The sequence below is a fragment of the Pundamilia nyererei genome, unplaced genomic scaffold (assembly GCF_000239375.1).
Source record: "Pundamilia nyererei isolate P.nyererei 1_Seehausen unplaced genomic scaffold, PunNye1.0 scaffold00058, whole genome shotgun sequence".
NCBI classification, from domain to species: Eukaryota; Metazoa; Chordata; class Actinopteri; order Cichliformes; family Cichlidae; genus Pundamilia; species Pundamilia nyererei.
The window spans coordinates 3351159-3374875 of NW_005187459.1; the positions used below are offsets into that span (position 1 = coordinate 3351159).

A 23717-nucleotide genomic window follows, 5' to 3' on the forward strand; every position below is an offset into this window, starting at 1 on the left:
GATCAATAGGACAGAGGCAGATTAGACCTTAGGCAGTATTGGTCAAATGTAATCCTCAAGCCGTGTGTGTCTTTGTCTGTGTTTGTGAACTCTGATCTGTCCTCGTTAATCTGGGCTTTCCCACTCAATTCAAACATCCTAATAAAAGTCAGTCAATAGGCATTTCCATATAATTCTGGCTCATTTCACATTCACTGCATTAAGTCTGCAGCCCACTGGACAAACAAACATTCAAAAATTATTGTATTTCTCTTTTATTGCATCAGCCTGAGCCGGTTCAGTGTGAGAAAGTAGAAAATATAATCCAGAGAGATCAGAGGAGAGGACGTGTTTGAAGCTTGTAGCCAAATCCCATGATGTAGAAATGACCCACAGGCTCACCAGCTTTTGTCCTGAAAGGACTTCCAGCAAGGCCAGCAGCATCACACCATCTTTTATGTCCTCAAAGAGATCGGTCATCACCAGGGGAGGGACATGCTACAGAAGAAAACACACACATCATATGAAATAAGTAAACTTAAGTGCAATGCTTAAACTAGAAACATTGTGGTTTTTAACATTGAGAAAGACTTGAAAACACTCGTCTGAAGGCAGGTGCATACTTTATAATAACACAATTTTTCCAGGCAAGATATTTCTAAACAAGCGACTGAATTTATGTAACTGTTTGTGGCAAAAAAAGAAAAAAGAGGGGGGGGATCACTGTTTACATAAGTGTTTCATGTCACACAAAGCTTTCCCAGTTTTCTTGGAATGCAAAGAGTCAGGATTACAGAGCTAATAGGTCTAGCAATATACAGAAAACTTTGAGGTAAGAAGTATTTTTCTGCACATTATCCCCCACAAAGCTGCATAGTGCATACATAACCCTAACATAATACATATATTAAACTGTAAGACATTCATTTAAACTTGTGGGACATGGATAAAGGAAATCTTCATAAAAAAACTGTGCTAGGAGCCCAAACAGAGTTTGGTGGTGCCGTGTATTACTGACAGCTGGATTCATCCATAAGCGCCGGCTCAGAGGACTCTGAACGGCTTCTTCAAATCCTAAAATATGCTGATGATTTCAAACTGTATCCTTCCCATTGACTTCCTCCCTGACCTGACACAGACTTCCAGACTTGAGGAAATCCACATATCTCAGTTTTTCGCCGCCGCCACATCAAGGATTTCTCTTAAAGCACAGTCACATGCTGGGGCTGAGGAGAGCTTTAGAGGGGAGGGGGAGCTTTCAGACGAGCGAACCATTCACAGGGAGATTAGCAGCAAAGGGAGTGAGTGAAGAGAGGGAAGGCAAAAAGTAGAGATGTGCGCAAGAGTGTGTGTGCAGCCAGAGTGAAAATATATGTACAACCCCAACAAAGTGAAAATGAGAGAGGGGTTTAATTGAGTAGAAGGAGTGGCAGCGAAAAACATGACAGAGGCAGAGAGAGACAGGACACTAACCTCACGTCTTTCAAATTTAATTAGCAAACGCAGCAGCGCTTCTCACTAATTCCTCTTCTAACGTCGTTTCATGGCTTTGGATATTAGGGTTTTCAGACAGCACTTGTGCCCGTATCATAGCCTGACAGAAGAAGCACTTAAAAAAGATCCCATTCAGAGGGATAAATTATACCATGAGCTAATTGAAGCCAAATTTACCTATTTGTTCATTATAATCCCAAAGCTAATGAGGAAATTTCAGACTAATTACAAAAAAAGAAAGTAATATTCATTCCCTTTGCTCGGCAACATGCGGTAAAAAAAATAAATCACGAACTTAATGAGCTAATTACACATGAGCGTCTGGGTCGTAATTGATTGTGAGCAGAGGAGTTTGAGGATGTGCGTCTGTCTGTGCTCTCTTGTTATTCCCCTGGTACATTTGACTGGATCCCAAAAGATCAACAGCATGAAAGACACAGAAGGGGGCAGAAACAAAGAGAACACTTAGAGGTTTCAGTTTGAGCTGCAATACATCCAGTTTGAAGGGACAATAAAAACTTGAAGCCTACTGGCAAAGTCTTTTTAGGATGATGGTATTCTGACAGGGAATTATTGGCACATAAAATCACTCATGTAGAAACATTTCAATTAAAATCATGCAGGACTTGTGCAAAGTCAGCACTGTCATCTCACAGCGACGGGGTTGTGGGTCTAAATACATTGGCTGGGGCCTTTCTTGTTGTCATTATCAACTGTGCTGCTGACCATGTGGAGTCTTACAGGATGCAGAAATGTGGAGGCAAACCGAGCAATCTTAAATGAACTGTTTATTGGCTGGTTGCAATAATCCAAAAAGGGGAACATCAAAAAAATATAAACTACAGAAACAAAAGGTTGAACCAACACTGGGGCAAGGAGAACAGACACTGATCAAAGACAAGGAGAGAGAGCGTCTATATACACACAGAAGGGCAATCGGGGAAGTGGAAACAGCTGGGGACACAGCTGTACTAAATCGCAGTAGACGAGACGATGGAAACAAACTAAGCAAAGGACAGCTCTAAAAATAAAGCAGGAAGTGGGACAACTAAAAAGAAGGACTAACATACATTTTGGACTTTTAAATATATTTTCATGAATTTACAACATGTCGAGCTGATAAAGACCTCATCCTTCACCATTCATACTAATATGTAATAGACAAACAATTAATGTCTCCTTTTAATTTAAATGCCTGGAGTTTTTTTAATGTGTTAACAGAAAAATAAATAATAAAAACGATTCACTTTATAATTACAGGGCAATTTAGGCAACAAGTTACCAGAATTTTTCTGTAATTTTACATATTTACTTCTTAGAGTTTAAGCCCAAAGAGTCATGCTGGCACATTTCCTGCATTTAATACAGCAGTTTTCTTTATCATGAAGAAAAACAGAGATACTGTTGAAATAACACTTTTTAATAACAGTGAAATGACACTTTTTTATATTGAGACATCTCAGGGATTAAATGTGTAGTTAAACATCTTTACACTGATACAAATTGTTTTTTTTTTTTTACCTGTCTGACCCACTTAAAATCAAAATGGGTTGTATGTGGTCCACAATGTAAAACAAGCTTGTATGACTCCTAAACACAAGTATGAAATGAAATGAAATGAAAGAAAGCAACACTGCCGTTAAAAAAATAAAAATAAACACAACTTAACAATTTAAGAGGACACCACAAGCAGAGTTAGCTGATTGAAATTTTTAATACTTTGAAAAACATAACAGCAGCTTAGTTAGCTGAAGCACATGCCACGTGCCATGATTTGCTGTCTCTGAACTTCATGTGCACGGGATGTATCACCCTCTCCCCTCGCTCTAACCCGAGAGTAAACACCAAGAGAGGAGCTGGGAGCTTCATTTCTCTTCCTTCTTTAATCTCAAAGAACACTTGCTTCACTGATGGCTGAACTAAAGCTGTTTTCCCGGGAAAACGCCTGAAAGACGGCGAGACCTCCGCAGTTCACACTGGCCACTCTGTAATTAAGCTTTAACCTTCTCAGAAAGGATTTGTCAGAGTGGAAATTTGGGGTCCGCTGACTGAAACCCCTCCACATGTGTCACTCCACGACCGGGTGCAACATAAAATACACTGTGAGGAGAGCAATTTTGCAAGTTGAGTGTGACTGCTGTGTGGGTCTAAACGACATCAACCTTTATCTAAATGAAATGCACCCCCTGGAAAAATACTACCTTGCAGCTCTCTTATAGTTCATATCTTTGGCGAGTTAATCTGGTGAACTAATGAGAGTCATTCATCTTCTGTATAAATTACCAGCTCCAATACATCCCCTCTCATAGAAAGTCTTTGTCGGAGCCCGTAAGACTTCTTTTGTTATACCTGTGGAGTAGTAAAGTGAGGGGGAGGGCGGTGATAGCAAAAGGAAGCCCTCATGCTATGGCTCAACTCACCTAACGATTAATCACATACCTTTAGGCGGTGAATTAAAGACCTGTGATAACTGGAGTGGCCTAATCATCTGCATAGCCAAGGGCAGGATTTATCCCTGTGAGAGTAAAGCTAAACCAACTGTTAAAGCTTCTCTGTCTTCTATCCTCCTGTCTCACTTTCACACTACTTTTTGCGTATGATTAGCTATTCTTGTGATAGTGAGTCCATAAGATACCACATAATCTCTACTAGTCTGCAGAATGATGACTTCCAGAAATGGCTCTCTTTATTTTTTGCACCACCTTTAAGTTGGTGAACCTTTACCCCCTGCTCATCACAACGCTCTTTGAAAATTCACCAAGCCGCTATGACAGCCAAGACATTTTTAAGACAAATATAGGCCAATCAGTATCACTATGGTAACGTCAGGCATCAGGTGGAAGTGTAAGCAGCTTCGTGATGAGCGAGGAGAACATCACATACGTAATTTGATCAAGTCGGCAGAGGGAAAAGCATGAGGAACAAATATGGTTTTCTCTTCCAGTGGAAGTGTGATGGTATGACTAATCTATTAATTACCTGAATCCATTAATTAAGGCAAATTTAAATGGAATTTTAATGAAGTCTCCGGGATCTTTGTTGGATCAGTTCATTGAGTTTTTAGTGCATGAGTGTTGATATAGCAAAAATGATCTTTTTCCACTTTAGGTTAAAAGATTAGTTAGACATCCGGCCTTCTTGCTGAAAGCTATGTGAGGAAATAAATGCCAATCTTCGGCTCTTAGAGTAAATATAGAAGTAGGACAAAGCAACAACCTCGGGGATGAAAAATGAGCCCATTGCTGAAGTGTCAAAAATTACAGCCCTGTGAATGGCCACTTGAAACTGCAAAAAGAGGTCAGTCTCCCTGGACTCCTGTGTTAAAAATGGTCAGCTTTAGACAGCTAAGGTTTTTTTCTTTACGTCCACTTATTTATTTATTTTAGAAACCACCTGGTTTAACTGTGTTTGTAAATGTATTAAAATTAAGACACTGGCTGCTTTGGCACTGTCTCCTAGGCTTCACATCCCTGAATCGATACATATCTGGACTTTTTTTACTGTCTGAAGAGGAGGGATAGTGGATATATTGAGCAAAGGATGCTGAGAATGGAGCTGGCAGAGAAGAGGAAAAGAGGAACCTCAGAGAAAGTTCATGGATATGGTAAAGGAGGACATGCAGAGGGTTGGTGTGGCAGAAAAGGATAAAAAGGATAGATGATCTACTCATCTACATATTTATAATGCAAATGTGGGATATGTGTTCATTTTCTCAATTTACTCATCTGACCAAAAAAATGTTGAACTACCCCCTCAAAGCTTCGTGGGAATGCCTCTCCAAAATGTTCAATCACAATGAAATAACAAAGGGACTGCAGCTCTGGTCAACTGCAGGCTTGATAAATAAAGTATGTGGTTATACCTTGAATCTTATAAAAAATTCACAGCATTTAAATATTGGGCTGTGTGTGTGTAATTTTCTGCTGGCACAGTCCTGAGACGTGCTTATTTAATATTACGTCACGGTTTATTCCCTTCTGAGTGCTCTTCAAATGAATTTTCAGCTCCACGTCACCGCAGTTCAAGAACTCCACAGCTGTCGTAATCAAATAGGGAACCTTGAGAGGAGCGTCACTGATTGGAGTAACACTTAATTGTGTTGCACTGTGCCATATTTGCCTTGTCTGCCCATTCCTGACATACCATTTAAGCATTAATGAGCGAAACTGATGAGCCTAACGTAGTATAATGCAATAATTACAGGCCCCTCAGCATGCAGTAGCATCAAATGTGTTTGTTTACTATAAGGCACAGACATATTGTCCACTGAGTGGACAAATGAAGAGCATGCTTTAATGAAAAACTCTTATCCTAAACAATCTAAATTGGCCCATATTGAGATAGCGAGATTACTAAAATGTAAATTAATGACTCTAGCTTGCAGGGGAAAAAGACATACAGTGTATTAAATGCTGTAATATGAAATAGATAATTAGAGTGAGAGTAAATCCTTGCTAGTAGCCATATGAAACTGACAGAATAACAAGGAGCAAAAAAATCATGCAAGAATGAAGGACCGTGTGTGGTCTGAGCTGGAACAAGCAGTCCCATGACCAGCTCTTGGAAAATGTCAGCGCATGCACACAGGATGTAGTAAAGTCACTCACAGTGGAAAAACATGGAGATCGGGGAGTTTTAAAACAAACACCAGCACCAGCTTTTGTGTAAATGGATAACACAATGCTGGCACTAGCAGGGAAACACAACCAGACTTTCTTACCTTTGCCAAGTGGGAGTTGATCCATTTTGTGAATGTCCTTTTCTGCACTGCTTCCTGCTCATCTGTAAATCAGAGCCCAGAGCATCACTATTAGTCACGCGCAATAATAAACAAAGAAAGGATTAAAAACACAATCTTCTCATTGTTTATTGTGAGAGTCGCTTGGGTTTCTGATGCTGGATGGCTGCCTCTTGTTATCTCTGATAATCTTCCTGTCTCTCTAATGTGTCAGTCACACCAAATCATACCTTACACTAATGTACAAAGAGAAGGCATTTGACATTTACAGATGGCATTTTCATTATCTGAACTCCTCTTGCTGAGGACAGAAAATTGTGCTCTCGAAAATGCCCTTTAAATGATAGGAGGCTGGTGGTTCTCCCTCTTATCTGCCATGTTCTAGTCATTTCTGAGTACAGTTTAAACATGGAATCTGGTGCTCTGTTCAGGGCTGTGATCAAAATACACAAACGCGACATTACCCCAAATGCATTGGTCTTGTTTATGGCAGCTAACGTAATGAAGGCCCTTTTGGAAAGACCCAATCAATAGTATACATGTCTGCTGACAATGTCCCCTAAAAAGGCACTTAACCTGAATGAGAAAACCTAATAAATCAAGCATATATACAATTTTCTGTGCATTTATAGTATGAAAGTGTGTGTGTTCTGCTGGATTTTTACCAACTAATGTATAGTTTATTCTTCGTGATATCTTGTGTCAGCAGAATTCAATGTTATGTGCAACCCATGTATTAAAAAAATTGAACATGAATGAGGTTATCTCAGAGAAATTAATGTGCAGCTGCTACACTTATACCATTAGAGTGTACAAAACCACACAATCTACCTGGGATTCAAAGCATCCCATCACGCGCATGCAACTGATGTTTTTGTGTGTCCCGTCTTTGCTGCAGAGCAATATCCTTGAGATAAGCACGTTATCAGCGAGAAAGGACGTCTGACACAGTGCCTTCCTCTACCTTAATGAAATATGCTGACGCCTTGATTGCACTCAAGTTGGTTAGTGTGTCACTGGGTGCTGTGGACAGACGCTAAAGGGAAGAGGTGTGTCTGTGTCTGAGGGAAGGTACCTTTCATACATAATGCATATACACTCACAAATAGTCATACGTGCCACTGAGCAGCTTCCTGCTCTACAAATTAATCTTTTGATTGGGTCCAAGAGTAATCAAATATTGATGGGCGGTAATATTGGATGAGAATGGGGAAAGATGTTCCCTCCCTCCACATTCTTGAGCAGGAACATGCGTGACGGAGAACAGGCCTGCATGTACGTGGTGCCAGCCTCTCAGTCTCAGGGACGAGGTGACTTTGAACCTGCCGCACAAACGCAGTCACTCTTAAGCACACACGCTCATCTTCTTTCAATATAACAATGGGAAACAGCCATCCTTTGCAGCAGCATTTTAACACACTTGATTACCTTCTGTATCACTTGTCTCATACACAGTCCCTGATTTCTCACAGCGAAGATCACCTTAACAAATTATCATTGATATAGTCAAGGAAAAGAATGCAAACTTGGTGCAAACAAAGAGACCAGTTGTCAGACATCTCAGAGTATTTCCTTTCTTCTCAACAGTATAGACTGATAATGTGATTTATCCAGAGACAAGCTGGCAGACAGAATGCTGAATATGTGATATCCAAATGAGCAGAGAGGCAGATAGCCACAGGGGTCAGATAGAGAGATAAGGAATCAAGCATTTTGACAGTCAGCCCTCTGTGCTGTGACACCTGCAGTGAGTTGTTACTTGTCTGCTGGGTATGCTTGTTTCACCAGCTGTAGACCTCCACACACACACAAACACATGCACACACACACACACACACACACACACACACACACACACACACACACACGCTCACTCGCTGACTCCGCCAGTGTGGAAACGCCCCCTTCAGACGTCTGCCCATTTCACTTTATTCACACACTCACAGCTTTGACAAAAAAACAAAAGCATCCTTCAGGGAACTCTTTGGAAGAAAACTGCACTGCAAAATGCACACAATCATTCATAGTTATGCACACACACATACACATATGTCCAGCAGGCACGTACGGTCCATGCTGCAGTGCCGTTCTAAATCACACACCCTACACACATGCAAAAATACACATTTTGTGCACTTGCTTTCTTTTTGGAGTCTCTATCTGTCTCAGCAGGACACACACATGCACACAGCCGCGCACACAAACTGCCCCACTTACCCCGGAGGTATTGGTAGAAGCCCGCCACCAGGTTGAGGGATGTGTTCTTTTTCGGGGAGGCTTCGCCCCCTACTTGCCGTGCCATCTTGTAACCCGGATTATGCCTCAATTTGTGCTTGTTTCATGGGGGCACTGAGAGGACATCAACGACCACCTCTGGGAGAGGTAACACTTGCCCTTGCTCCTGCCCTTGTTGCCCACCCCCCTTTTTTTCGGGGGGAGGTGTCTTTAAAGAGCTCCCTGAAGCACCGGACCTCCTGGGATGACAGCAGTGGAACTGTTGCGCTGAGGTAAAACAGGGAGGAAAGAACCACCCTCTTGTTTCGCCTGTCGCCCTTTACGTTCTGCCGTCCTCTGTCCTGTCCTGCAGTAGCGGGCTGCAGACTCAGTCAGACTCAGTGGTTTTCCTGCCTGTTAAGCAGCTTGGGAGTGTGATGCGAGAGTACGCGTGATGCAATGACTGTTTGTGTGTGTATGTGTGTGAGAGAGTGCTGCGCAGTGCCGGCTTGCCTCAGCATCAATCTTTTTTTGCTTAGTCTCCCTCTCTCTCTTCCCCTCTCATATCCTCTCTACCTGTGTCCTTCCCTCCCACGTTTTCTCTCTCTCTCTCTCAATTTTTCGCTATAGGCTGCAGGAAAAAAAATTACTTCCCTCCAATGGCTAGCCAATCAGAGTGCGTGGGAATGAGTGATGTCACAGTAGCCCCATCCGCATGTGGAAAGGGAGGACTTAGCGGTGGTGGGTGGGTTAAAGGAGACCATTTAGCAGGTTAGCAGGGGAAAAGCGGGAGCTCTTCTGTGACAGCACCACACACACAAACACACAAACACTAAAGCAACGCGGGGACAGACGTGCAGGAATTCCCTATGTGCTGCTGGCACTCTTAATTCCCCTCCTCGCTCTCCCCTCTGTCATCCATACAGATACCATGCGGTGCTCTGAGGCACGCTGCTTCTTTACTCCATAGAGCCTTCAGGGGAGCAGACTATCACTGACAGTCATCCTGTCTGATCTCCTACTGTACTCCCTTCAAAAAAAGAAAAAAAGAAAAGAGCCACTTTCATCTCAACCACAGTCACAAACAGTCTGTTTGTTTTCTCTCTGGGTAAGCGACTACCGAACAGGAGTGGAAAACAATACAGGAGGATGTAATATCGTCCACAAAGTCCACAAAGCGTCTCGGACAAGAACAATATAGCGAAGTCCAGAACAAAGAAGACCACCACTTTCATTCTGATTCAGTCATGCTGTGGAAACTGCACTGCTGCTGCTGCTGGTAAAACTTTTACTGCTAAACAAGGCAACAAGAAAACATTAGACAATGGGTGCACTGTTTGTCCAACTACTGAGAGTTCATTTTACAAAGGCATGTTCCCTGAGTGCAAGAAATCCCAAGACGATACTGGGAATTAAACAAAAAGCTAACTTGTGCCATTCCCTATGGTTTAACATCTTCTCATGATGTTGCATAAAGCTGGGTGTGCATGTCCCCAGTGTATGTTGACCCCTTCTTCTTTCACACTCTGATTCCTATCTCAGTTTCTGCCTGACCTCTGCTCTCCTGCATTCATCCTTTTCTGTTTGTTCCCCATCTCCTCCAACAACCACAGGCATACATGCGCACACACAGACACAAAAACATACAGCCAGTGTGAGCTCTGGCAAAATTAAAATTGCAGAGCTCCTTTTGAAACCATATTCAGAGAGTTTCCTGGAAAGCAATATTCATGCTGAAGAGCCCAGTGCATCTTATATCAGCCTTAAAGATGAAAGGACCATTCATCATTTGTATGATTTTCCCTTTTTGTTCTTTGGGTTCCCCCCATAAGGGATTTTAATTAAAAAAGTCATCAATAACCGATGGCAGCTGTCATCCGCTATCTGTCTGCTGATAATCACACCGCTGACACTCCTCCCTCTAACAGCCCTGGAACTGGCCGTCATAACGTGAGCCTATCCCTCTGGATGACTCTTTGAAACGAGTGTCTGTCAAGCAGCGCTTTACATTTCTGAACATACAGTTGGAGAGCTGTGTATGTGTGACGGACTGTGCAGGCATTTTAGCTCAAACGACAGTTCAAAGAAATATTCATGCAGTCCTGTTTTTTTTTTTTCATATTTACATTTGCATTGCCTTTACCAGCTTTCTCTAAACTATGAAAAGATGATTTATGCCAGTGGAAAGCAAAATCCATTGGGGGTTTCACTCTGCACAAACTCGCAATCCCAATTCAATAACATTACTGCAAGAAAATCCTTTGGCCCATGCTGCGCTGCAACCAGGCAAAGATCTATTGTTCTAGAGAGCCCACGCATTATCAATGATGTAAATAATAAAACAGAATATATTGACCGATGCACAGTGTGTTTCCATTTACTCCAGCCTCTATGCCAAGTTCAAGGTGCTGCTAAACAGCTACACCCGAACTCAGAAGTGTGAGGGAACTATCCGAGGTGCTGAACCCGCCAAAAAGAATCAATCAACGAGAATTAATGCAATTTTTAATCCACTTTAAAGCAGTAAATTTACAAAGAGCCAGCACTAAATAATGACCAGCTATAGCCACGCTGAAAGTCCAAGTCTTTTGAGCTCAGTATTTCTAGTTTTTTTTGTTTTGTTTTGTTTTTTTTAGATAATTCTTCCTTTTTAACAGTGAAAAATGTGGAAGCAGAACTTCTCTGGTGAACTAAACTGTTAAGAAAAACAACCCCAGGGCAAAAACCAAAACAACATGGTGAGGATTCATGGGACTTATTAGACTTCACCACGGGAGCTGAGCGAACCACAGGGTGAGCAGGTGCACACAGGCTCACACACACATGTTGAACAGAATAAGCTGAATGGAGACAATCACTTTCACATATACTGTATGTACAAGAATAAACCAACAGACTCCTTTAGGCTGCAGATCTCAGGAGTGTTTCAGTCTTTCCAAGAGGAAAAAAAAAAGATGATAGTGGGGGGGTTGAAACAGCCTGAACCTCAGCTGGTCTGGATCCCTGTTGGAGCCCCTGGCAGCCCCAGAAAATACCAGATCCTTCACTGAGGTTGTGGAGGTTGGACGTGGGTCAGCGCCCAGCGCTCACACAGGTATGCCTGCGGGGTGCGATGCTTCCTGAGGAGAGGAGGAACCGTCTCTTTTCAGCCATTAAAGGAAAAACAAACGCCCCCCTGGAAGGTGGAATTACGCCGTGTCTGCTCATCATATAATGCATTCACCCTAAAGATATTTGGGTTTTCTCTCTGAGCAAACAAGACTTCTTATTTAGCCCTTCATGACTGCACAGAGACACAGCGCCACCTTGTGGATAAGTAAAGCTTTAAGTATTTGAAGTTGATGGGGGTTTTTTTTCTTATGAATGCATATTACCCAAAAGGCAACGTACAGACAAAAGAAAGCAAGAGAAGAGGACAGAAAGAACAAGCTCAGCTTTAAACCTCAGCCTCTCAGATGACCCCGCTCTGCACTCAAAGCATTTCTGATCTCTTTTAATCTATTAATGACTCCACAACTCACCAGCCATGATTATGGCCGGTCACATATGGACGGGCACTCCACATACTTACTGTACAAGGTCACACACTCTGATGTCAAGTATTAATGTAGTAATACATTGATTTAATCATATTATCTTCATATTATTCAAGCTGGTGGACATTTAAATTCATCTAACAGCTGCATACCAACCTGGATTAATTGCTTAAACGACAGTCACTATGAATGTGTGTGTATATGATGAGGCTTTTTTAGATTTCTGAAAATAGTGCGTCTTGCAGCACAACATTAATGGATCGTGCCTGTGAACACCATCGTGCACTAAATGGATGGCTTTGTTGTACGCCGCAGAGGTACCCTATAATTGCTTCACACACTCTTTCTCACACACACACAACCTATTTTGCAACACTTGCACGCACACCCATCCCACTGCACTGATTTCACAGGGTTTAGAGGCTTTTCTACCCCTGCTTCTTCCAACAGCTTATTTATCCACTTCCTGACTCCAGCTCTTCTCTTTCACCCCAACAATTCCTAATTTATAAAAAAAAAAAAAACCCTTCTCTGCACTTCCGCTGGAGTACTTCAGCCCGAGCACTCAATAACACCATCTATCACGCTCTCAGCACCTCCACTCAACCCTCACGTCCATTCAGCCTCTCCATTCGCCATCCCACTTCATTTACAACACATTTTTACCAGACCCGACGTAAGTGCTGAGACGGAAGTCCAAATGTCAGCCAATTAGCATACCTAATTACATTTCAGTAATAATGATACCACATTAAAAGGACTAAGAAGGGGGGAACAAGTCAAAGTGATTATCAAAACAACCCCTTGCCTCTTTCAAGCACCATCACTCCCTTTTCAGTAGCAGATGTGCAGAGAAGGCACTTTGTCGTTTGACAAAAATGTCCAAATATCACAGTGTTCATTAAAGCCAGGCCACTGATACAGTAATTTCAGCAATTTTAGCACCTGCGGTACTGACGCACACACATACACACACAACAGCAATGAAGGCAGATCAGAATGCAAATGCAAAATACAGCAAAACAAACTAAAGGAATTTAAAAAAGAAATATGTAAAAATCAAATGAGACAAAAAAGTCTAAACAGGTCATCTCTCTTAGCGTAGACAGTATATTTGTTTCAGATATTAATTTGATTCATTTCTGACAGAGGAGCTGCAAAATATCAGACACATCCTGCAGCGAATCAGTGTTAGTCCGTGAGCTACAGCCTTCTGTCTTGTTTTATCAAGGCCTTCTTTATCACAGCGAAATACATTTAGGTGAACACAACAAAATTTTAACATCACACACACAATCTGACTAAACAAGCGGCTAATACAAAGCATCTATTCCACTGGAGGCACAGGGGGTCGTATCAAAACACCATTCAGCGGCACTAAGAGCATTAGAAAGACTCAATTTGGCTTTGAAAAAATATTTTCTGCTTGATGTTTCTCTGCTGCTCTCCATGAATGTATGTGATGATTGTATGTGTGTGTGTGTGTGTGTGTGTGTGTGTGTGTGTGTGTGTGTGGGAGAGTGCGGGAGTGGGTCAGACAGTCTAAGCTCTTTATCCAGGTTCAGTGGCTCGCCGCACATTACAGGGACGAGTAAAGTGAAAGGACTAGCGTCAGCACACTAAATAAATCACTGTGGCCAGAGCAGTAAATTCAGTTATAATGCTCGTCTTTGCTGTGAAATAAAAATGCTGCCTGGCACAGAGCCAGAATCATCTGCAAAATCCTGTTGCACATATCCACTTGAACGCATTTATGCCCATCCAGCTGGGCAAATTTTCTTTGTTATTAAAAGTGAACCTAAACCAATTCTTTTTTGCATCCGGCAGATGTCCGAGCGCCTTTTGCTTCACTAAAACCATCTGTCCCATTCACAGTGCCTATCTGTAAAGGTATTACATTTAATTTCCTTCTACTTTCACCTGAATTTTGTTGTTTTTTTTCCTTATTACGCATTCTTGCAACAGGCAAAAAGGGCTTGTTGTGTCAGATGGCAGAGTTGCGTCTGTTTCTTAAAAACAAAATGAGGTGTTTTTATTTTCATTATTTTCTGTGAGCGACACAGAAAACAGGAAAACTTGGAAATTACTTACTTATTACCACATTATCTGCCTGACTGACCTTTACTAGGTCAAGGATTCACTATCTGACCTCTATTTAAAAGCGCTAAATTTACCGCCAGAGGCAAAAGTTTCTACTATCCAATCACAATGAGATGGAGGGAAAAGGGGGACAGAGGTGTCTGTGGGTGAGAGATAAGAGCCTGCATGAGACTCAGAGTATTACAGAAAGAGGCTGAATGTGTCTCGGGGTCAAAAGCTCAGGTGTCAGGATTTTATCTGTTAAGACATTGTTTGGCACGTCCATCAAAACTATCTGAAGCTTCAATCTGACAGACAGCATCAAAGAAGATACTGTATCGTGGAATCGGTGTGGCCTAAAGCTGTGATTTTGCCCCATGCTACAGCACCTAATAGTTTGAGATAACATAAATACTCCTTTCATTATATCTTTAGAGTCACTTAATGCTGCCTGTGTTGCATAAAATGTTAGAGTTAGAGAAAGATTTTTATATTGTAATTCTTCTTCTTCACTTAAATAACGCAGGAATACACTCTGACCTTCGTGAAAGAGTGACATTTAAAAGAGCGTCTAGAGTGGATGAGTGTGACCCACCGTACATATTGTACAGGAGGGACCCTCAGTGACCTAATCTTGTGATACGTCACTCAAAACCTCACTGACTGTCAGGTTAAAAGAGATTATGATCTGATCTGCAATAGAAGCTGCCACTGGGAAGCTTGCATGGTCTGAACACAGATACCCATTAGTGCAGGGACAAACATACACACACACCTTTTTATCAAGCATAACGTGCTGTTACAGAAGCAGAGCCTGAACCAGACATGCCCCATAAGCCCACAGGGTGAAAAAGAGAAAAAAAAAGCCCTGTGCTGGCTGTCATGCGACTGCCGTTTATGGCAACGAGTCACAAACACAATCTGGAAGTACAAGGAGAAGAAGAAGCAGCAGAACAAACAACAACTCACGCTACAGCGTTGTTCCCGAGCAGACGCTCTGCCACAGTTCTGCTCTGGTGGCCTTGAAGACTTCCTCTGGGTCTGTTTAACCGCTCAGTTAAACTGCTGACACCCAGTCTTATTAAAAAATTACAAAAATAAAACGTTGCACTAGAGCTATTTTTAACACAGCGATTATTTCGGTGTCTATGTAAATGTGGACACGTGTGTGTGTGTGTGTGAAGCCACGGTGTGCAGAGCCACAGACGATAAATAGTGGTGTCACAGCTAAACAGGAGGCTGGCATGGCTCAAGGTGACCGTCTGCTCGGGCCTTCCTTGGCTGCGGCCGCATCATAATGTCGCCCCTGGCAACAGGATGTCAAGCTGGCCCTGTGCCAACCCAAGGATCTGTGCCAGGCCCACTAGCAACTAGGAGCTTAAAAGCTGGTGTGTGGGCTTGCTCTCTCTCTCCACCCCCCCCCCCCCCCCCCCCCCAACAACTCTGCTGGTCCAGTCCTCATTTTCCTGCTTTTCCCGCTGTCGCTCTCATTCCCATTTCATCCATCTGAAACTCTCAGTATGGGGCTCATATCTTCCAGATGTGCTGCCTCTCTGTTGCCTATGCACTTTACCCTCTCAGCCTTTTTCCCCCCTGCTAAGCATCTTCCTTTACCAAAATTACACAATGCAGAGAAAACTCACGCAGGTGTGCACACCCACCTCAATGAGATTTAGCAAACTTGTCCACTTGATGGGCCGGCAGACGGCAGCGCCCCGAGGCGTAGGCATGGACGTACGCCTCTTCCGCCCACGACAGAGAAAACAGGTGAGAAATTGTAATAGCAAAAACAGCGCATCGCTTTTCTCGTTAATGAGAGACAACAAACAGGCAAATTCCACAGCATATGGATGAGTTCAGGCTGGGAGGTGTTCAAAGCGGCCTGGCAGTTTTCTGCCATATGGTGTCACTAATTGCGATGTTTTTGGGTTTTTTTTCCCTTTTGTATGCGACAGAGAGGTGCACCAAAAGAGCTGGTTAAAGGGAGAAAAACACAAGCCCAAAACTGGGGCAAAAGTTTTGATTGTTTTGATGTTGCATTGAGCCGTTTCTTTCTTCTCAAGCGGCCACCAAATTGAGCCTTGAGGGAGAACGGTTTAAAACATGGCGATTTGAGATTGTTATATTCCCTCGAGATGATGAGGAAATATGTTAAACTAATCGCGGTTTACAAGATATGCAAGTGACATTAGATTAGATATATTTATACAACTAACCGAGTTTTCTTCCCTCAAACACATGTGAACATAACAATTATCCCAGTAGAGTCACATTGTCATGAACAAAGGCTCCATACATTTCATCTACAGCTGTCTTAGGGTACAAGCTCAGAACTATATAATACTGGAAAGAACACGTTTTTATGTTGTGTTTCACTTTCTTCTGCAGATTAATGAAAAAAAATAAAATAAGTGCTCCTCTTTGATTCCTACAAAACATCTTGATTATATTATCACAGGTTTAGCTCTCGCCTCCCAGGAGATGAACGGCAACCAGAACACATCAAACAAATGAAATTAGATTCTGCTTGCCCGCTGTCAACAAGCTAATTTGATGCTGTACTCAGAGGCGAGAACATATGAGATACATGAGAGCTACATGTTATGAAAAAAGAAAGAATAAAAAAAACTACAGAGTACAATCAAAAGTTCCATGACTCAACCCATTATAAAGGAAAGACAATACTCCTGATTTAAATTTGGACTAAATCTAAATATCTGGAGAAAGTACATGTACAGAGGCAACTGTAAAGGGGACCGGCCAATTCATTAGGTATACCTTGCTAGTATTGAGAGATTTTGGTCCATATTGAATTGATTATCACACAGTTGCTGCAGATATGTGTGCTGCACTTGCAAGCATGTGCATGTGTATGTTCCACCACACAGTAAAGGCCCTCATCTTGATAGAGAAAATGTGACCGTGGAGGCCATTTGAGTACATTGTACTCATTGTTATATTCAAGAAACTAACTTGATGTGATCGAGCAGTTTGACACGGTGCATTAGAAGATGTGTACACATAAAGGCATAGACATGATCCGGATCAATACTCAGGTAGGCTGTAGCATTCAAACAATTCTGTGTTGGTACTAAGGGCCCCAAAGAGTGCCAAGAAAATATCCCCCAACACTATTATAATATTAAGAGTACTTTGAATCAGTGGTAAAAGGCAGGATGGAGCCATGCTATCGTGTTGTTTCTCCAAATTCTGACCCTACCCTCTGAATATCACAGCAGAAATCAGAGTTCATCACACTAGGTAATGTTTTCCAATCATATGTTGTCTAATTCTAGTGAGCCTGTTTGAATTGTTGCCTTAACTTCCTGTTCTTAGCTGATACAGTAGGAGCAGCTCCTATTGGGTTCTTCTGTGGCTGTAACCCATGTGCTTCAACGTGGTGTTCAGAAATCCTCTTCTGCATATCTTGTTTGTATTCAGTTACTGTCTTCTCCTCTGACCTCTGCCATCAGCAAGATATTTTCTCCTGCTAGTCATTGGATAGTTTCTATTTTTTTGGACCAGTCTCTGTAAGCCCCTGAGATGGTTTTGTGGGGAAATTCTCAGTAGGTCAGCATTTTCTGAAGAACTCAGATCAGCCATTTTTGACACCAACAACCATGCTGCGTTCAAAGATACTCAAATCACCGTTCTTTCCCATTGTGATCCTCAGTTTAAACATTAGCAAGTCGTTCTGATCATGTCTGCATGCCTAAATTCTTTTAGTTGCCGCCATGTTTGATAAATTAGACATTTATGTTAAGCAGCTGAACAGGTGTAGCTAATAAAGTGGCTGGTGAATGTAGATCAAGTACAGATTTTGCTTTTTCAACACATTTAGTAAGAACAATGCATATTCCAACCACAGGCAATATATCAGACTCGAATATAATAGGCACATACTAAATTCAGCAGAATCAAAGATGATCTACGCGTTGTATTTTTGTGGTAACGGCTACTGCGGCTACATTAGAGCAGCATTGTTCCCACAAACCCTCAGTCTTTCCATTTGTAAAGACACCCACAGCAACAGAAACAATTTTATCTGAAATGCTTACAATTTGTGAAACCATTAAAGCAACAGTTGGTAAAAGGGCCGTTTGCTAAAATGAGATAAAAGTTTCACTAACTGGAGCTGACACACTGCCAAAAAAAGTAGGATCCAGTCAGAAGTCTGTGGCTGGAACAAACCACTGTCATGTTATTTACATCCTTACAGCATTCAATAAGAATCCTATACCTATAAGTAGTAGAAGCTTGCCAGATATCTAGAAACACCACCATTTAGATGCCGATGAAACATTATCCACCTCTTTGAAATCGGGGTGTCTCCCTGCGGATTAATTTGTTTTAATTCTAAGAAGTATGAATAAATAATGGGATCATATGACACCCTTTCATTGTTGCAAATGGTTAAATGCGCACTCAATGCGTGTCTGCATCAATCCGTCTTTGCACTGGAGAGACGGCTCGAGGGGAGGCTTCTAAAATTAGATCCATCAGCGTACAATTGAGATTCAAAGTGTGCATCCACACCTGCACACAGTGATGCAGGGGAACCACGTGGCTGCTGATGCTGTTCTCGGCTTTCACAGAAACTGCCACCTCAGAAGCCGTACAGTGAGCAGCCATATTGGATCTCAGCTCTAGTGTCACCTGACTTTCCTGCTACTTTGCAAGCGTCATCAATCTGATCCTGTCAGCAAAGGATACATGATCCCGGCACACTGAGATACACCGTTTCCCACTGGAAGCTTGTGAAACTGTTAAAGCCATGCTGTTTCATTATTAGCAAATGGGAATAAATGCTAGTTATCTGCTGCAAAAAATACAATAAAATAAAATTTTAAAGAATAGAGAATAAAATTTTAAAGAAGAAATAAAAGTGAGAAGTTAGAGAAGATAAAAAAAAAATACTTTAAGCTGATTATTTTAAATTAGCCAGGTTGGATGTAACTGTGCCAGCAAGCTGAGGATATAACTGTCCATTATGAGGAGTCCTGCTACTACAGCCGAGTTAGGCTGAGGAATAGACTTCATCCTGTCAGCTTCTCTGAGGATTAGCTATGCTATTGTCTGCTTCCCTGTCAATCAACATACAGAAACATATATATACACACAAACACACACACACACTGCACTCCATGTGTGCAATCACTAACACAGATAGACCAAACACACAGCGAGCAAGCAGGCAATTAAAACAAACACAAAACACAAACAAGAATGGGGCAATAATGCTATCTCTCACACATTTACTCATTACCATTTGATCAAGTTTTTTTTCCCAATGAAAAAGAAAAATTATATGTCAAATAATAAGCTCTAACCGCTGCAGGTTTCTCCATCTTGATTTAAAAAAAAGATTCAGAGCATTTAAAATAAACCAAACCACTGATAGGGCCTGAAGGTGAGATAAAACAGAACTGATTATAACCCCAAATTTCTACTGTACTTCGTACACTGCATGCAGTGACATTGCACATTCCACTGATTTATGCCCTTCTCATACCAAACATTTATCAGCCATATGAACTTGAATTCCAGCATTACACATCAGGACATTCATGTCATGAGGATGAGATGAAAGACAGATTTTTCCACGCTATCTCTACCTCATTCTGCTCTGCTGTGTCATACCAAGCTCTAGGTCACCTCTAAACACTCTGCAAAACCAAGTTAGAGCATTGTGAGTAAGCATTTGGCTCCTACCTTGCAGCTTCTGCATCACGTTGGTAATATCCCGAGCAGAGTGTCCGTAGTGCCTGGGTGATGCCATGCTGCTGTACTGAGGTCACTAAAGTCACGTCCCAGCTCCTGTGAATCACCCTGGCAAGATCCTCATGCTCTGACCAGGACTGCAGCAGTTTAGAGTCTTCACACTGACCGCAGTGTGTCAAGACTGAATCATGCCAATGTTGCTGTTTCTTTTGAAGTCATCCCTCTTACAGTAGCTGTCTGCAATCCTCACATTCTGCAGAGCTCCTCCCCTGGTAATGATGATGTAAGTGCAAACTGGATGTGTATGCGAGCATGCATGCATGTGTGTCTGTGCACTGAACATCTTAGAGGCCCCCCTCCCTTCCCTGAGCCTTTTACTCCTGCAGACTGTATAGCTTTGTGGTCTGCATGTACTGCCACCTGCTGTCCAACCAAAAGGAATACGCTTCCATCTCAGACCTCAGGATAGGGCTTCTTCTCCTGCCTTCTGGTTCTTCCACATGGGAAGTTGGCTTCAGCTGGGCAAATGTGCGTGTCTGCAGAGTGGCAAAAGAAAGAAACAAGAAAAAACAGAATGAGTCACAGAAAATGTGCGATGGAAGATAAATCCCACTTTAAAAAGGGCTGACATTAAAGAATCAAACCTGTCAGCACCAATACATGTTAAGGCTACTGAAAATTTATCAGACTCAATTTGAGGGTAATATTGGTTTGAGCATTAATTTGTTGAAATGGTTAAAGCCAAACTTGTGCACTCACTCCAGAGTGATAACTACGCCTTCAGCCAGACAGAAGGACTGATGTATTTGCTTTATTAGTGGTGGAAAATGGATGCTATTTACCAAGATTAACTGCTCTTAAATTACTGAAGATAAAATGGAGGCAAAATGGATTAAAACAATTAGCGTTAATGATGCATAGAAAACAAAATCACTTACATATTTGAAAGCATGTTGTTTTGAAAATGAGCTAAATGGCTCTAGCACTTAAAAATCAAGAAAGTATAATAATTTGTTGGCTTTGTTTGATGGTTAAGGAAAGAATTTCAAGCTCCAACCTGTTGTATAAATCACATTTGGGTTGGGTTGCACCTTAAAAATACAGTTTTTTAATATGAAGTCATTGTAATAAATAAAATAATACAATGACTAGATGATCATATATTGTCTATATTTTTCTCCTTACTTAAAGGAATAGACTGGAACCCTGTTATTAATCATTTTTTCTAACAGAAAAATTGTTATTTCACTGGTATTAATAGAGGTAGACCATCTCTTGCATGATAAAATCTAAATATACATAAGCATACAGAGAACATGTGCACACGTGTGCAAAAGTATGACATAATGCTGCTTGATTTCAATATAAACTAGAAGTTTCAGTTGCTACTTAATTCATTGCTTATTGGGCAGCTTTGTGAATTATCCCATGACATGACCTTTACAGTGTGCTCAGGTTAAAGGTTGGATGGGGTGCGGGTGGCGGTGGGGGGGATTGGTGTCTTTTGCAGATCAAATCCTTGAAAATAAGCGAGCTGGATCCTAACCAAAGGACATTTCATTTTAAATGTAGTTTTAAAGGAATCACACATATATTTTGGGGCTGGAATGACAAAGAACATTAAGAACAAACCTCTGTGAATCAAGCAATAAAGCATCTCCCTTAAAACACAATGTCCAAGATATACTACCCAACAACAGATCAATGCCACTCTTTGAAATGCAAGAGGGAGGTGCGATGAACCACTGGGCTCTGAGCACTTATCACGATGTGTAATCCCATTAGACAAGTCCTTTCATCATCATCTCAGGAGAGCTCTTAGAAAACTAAAAGAGGGAGCTACAGAGCTCCGTCCAGAGCGTCATTCCACAAAGGCAGACACAGATGAGGACGCCTTGAAAACATAAAAACTAATAAATGATTGACTGAAGCTTCTTTGATTTCACTAAATGATTGGCAGCAGGTGAAAAGGGCTGATTTTAAGGATGAGGATTTGCCTTCCACAGTATATCTGCAGGTCTGGATGTCTAGATTTCTGCAACATCTCGGCAGCCTTTTTGAAGCTTTTGTTGTGTGCTGTTGTTTTGTTTGTTTTATGCAGTGACTGTGTAAAAATAATATTTACTGGGGGGAAATATTTGTCTTTCAGCCAAAAAGCTGTGGAGAGAAGATGTGGAAGAACATGAAATCCTCAAAATAACTCCCCCAAACAAGATGAATTGGTGTTTTACTGGTAAACCTACTAAAAATGTTCTAAACCACAGTGTAAGACAAGGCAAAAACAAAACAAAACAATAATCCATTCAAATTACAGGCCTGCCATTGCTACTGCCATAGAAAATATGGGGCAAAAGCTTTACCTTGGTGAATTCAGTATCAGCTATACAGGAACTCCTTCCCAATAAATGTACATGTGTCAGAATCAGCCGTTTGACTCGTCAGTGCACTGAAATGTTGTGGGATTTCGCTGGATTGGCCAGCTGCTCTGCAGCAGGAATGGACTGCTGATTCCTACATTTTTACACAGCTCAGCTCGAGGTGACCTCTACCGTTGAGCGCCCCTGTGGACCAAAACAGATTCAGCGAAAGAGAAAGTCAACAATGCTGCAGCAGAGGAGAGCAGAGACAAAACACTCAGGTCAATAGGAAACCATCCAAGAGTAACCCTTTTAAGATCCGTTTTCTTATCTAATCATTGCACAGCCAGAGAGCTGGGAGCAAGACTGCTAGCATGGTAATCTCTTTCATGCATAGTCAGCAGTTTTCTGAAATCTCATTAGAAAGTTTGCTGTCAACCTGCATGGCAAAAATCAACATGCTAAGAGAGAAACGCTGTTCTGCAAATCTATTATGGGTCCTGAATTATTGTATCTGAAAAGTTGTTTACCACGAAACATGTTTGAAACATGAGTGAATCTTTCCAGTTATACTGATGTATGTTATGTATTCAACTCAGAAGCCTTTTACATGTTTTTCTGTAGCAAAAAGGACACAATTATTTATGAAATGAATTCATGAAAATTGTGTAAAAATGTACTTGCCTTAAAGGGCTGCCACCCATTATTAATTAAGATGCAGAAAGCATGGCTTTTTTTGAGTGCAATACTGTTGAATAATCATTATGTGGAGGTCTGCAAACAGACTGCATCACACATTCAAAAGTACAGTGCAAATGTTAAAGATAAATAACCTCAGCCCTTTTATCATTTGTGTCTGCTAATTAGCTAACAGAGATGTTTTTCTAACTCTTTCCCCCCATTTTGACTGACGTTTAATGTTTACAGATGTTTAATGTTTACAGGGTGACAGCAGACATGCTCTCTGACTTTCAGATCACATAAAGAGATATGAAGTTACCCTGGAGTATTGCTCCATCTACTGATCAAAGCGGGGACAGAAGAAACACAGAGAGTAGCTCCCTGGTGCATTAATTTCTAACCAATGCAATGTCTTTAAAACAAAACAGTATCACCTGTTTATTTTTATTTTACTAATTTTATACATGCTCCAGAAAAGCACATTGATACAAGCCACAGCTTTGAAGGTGTATAAAATATTAATTTTTAAAAATCTGTAAAATCTGCATTTTTCCTTGCTACCTAAATCTTTGAAGTACTTCTGGATGTGTATTTCTTTACTTTAGACATTAAGACATTAAGGACTGCACAGTTATTTCCCACCACTCCGCCCTGCTACACTTGAGAAATGCCATGAACAAAAGCTATAAAAGCTTAAAGAATGTCTCCGCCACATATCAACATGTTGGTTTATTGCCCTTCAGCTTCTCTATATCAGCACTAAAACAATGGCCTGACATACTATTTTCAACAGGTCATACAGCCGAGCCAACAATTAAAGGAAGTTCAAGCTTTGGTTGGGATAGTCTCTCTCCCTTACTCTCTCTTTGCCAGTAAGAAGGTTAAAGCTCTCTTAACACAATAAACTCTCAGAGATTT

The 23717-nt window shown here is 41.4% G+C and overlaps 1 protein-coding gene across 1 annotated transcript in view; it reads right to left on the reverse strand.

The window, feature by feature from the left end:
- syne1a (spectrin repeat containing, nuclear envelope 1a) overlaps window positions 1–8909 on the reverse strand; it is a 124397-nt gene extending 115488 nt beyond the window's left edge. The window contains exons 1-3 of the mRNA XM_013911189.1: window positions 8429–8909; window positions 6194–6255; window positions 382–477 (exon numbers count right to left, since the gene is read on the reverse strand). Coding sequence (XP_013766643.1) covers window positions 382–477; window positions 6194–6255; window positions 8429–8513 — 243 coding nt within the window. The 5' untranslated portion in view covers window positions 8514–8909. The remainder of the gene's footprint in view (window positions 1–381; window positions 478–6193; window positions 6256–8428) is intronic.
- Window positions 8910–23717: the final 14808 nt, after the last annotated feature.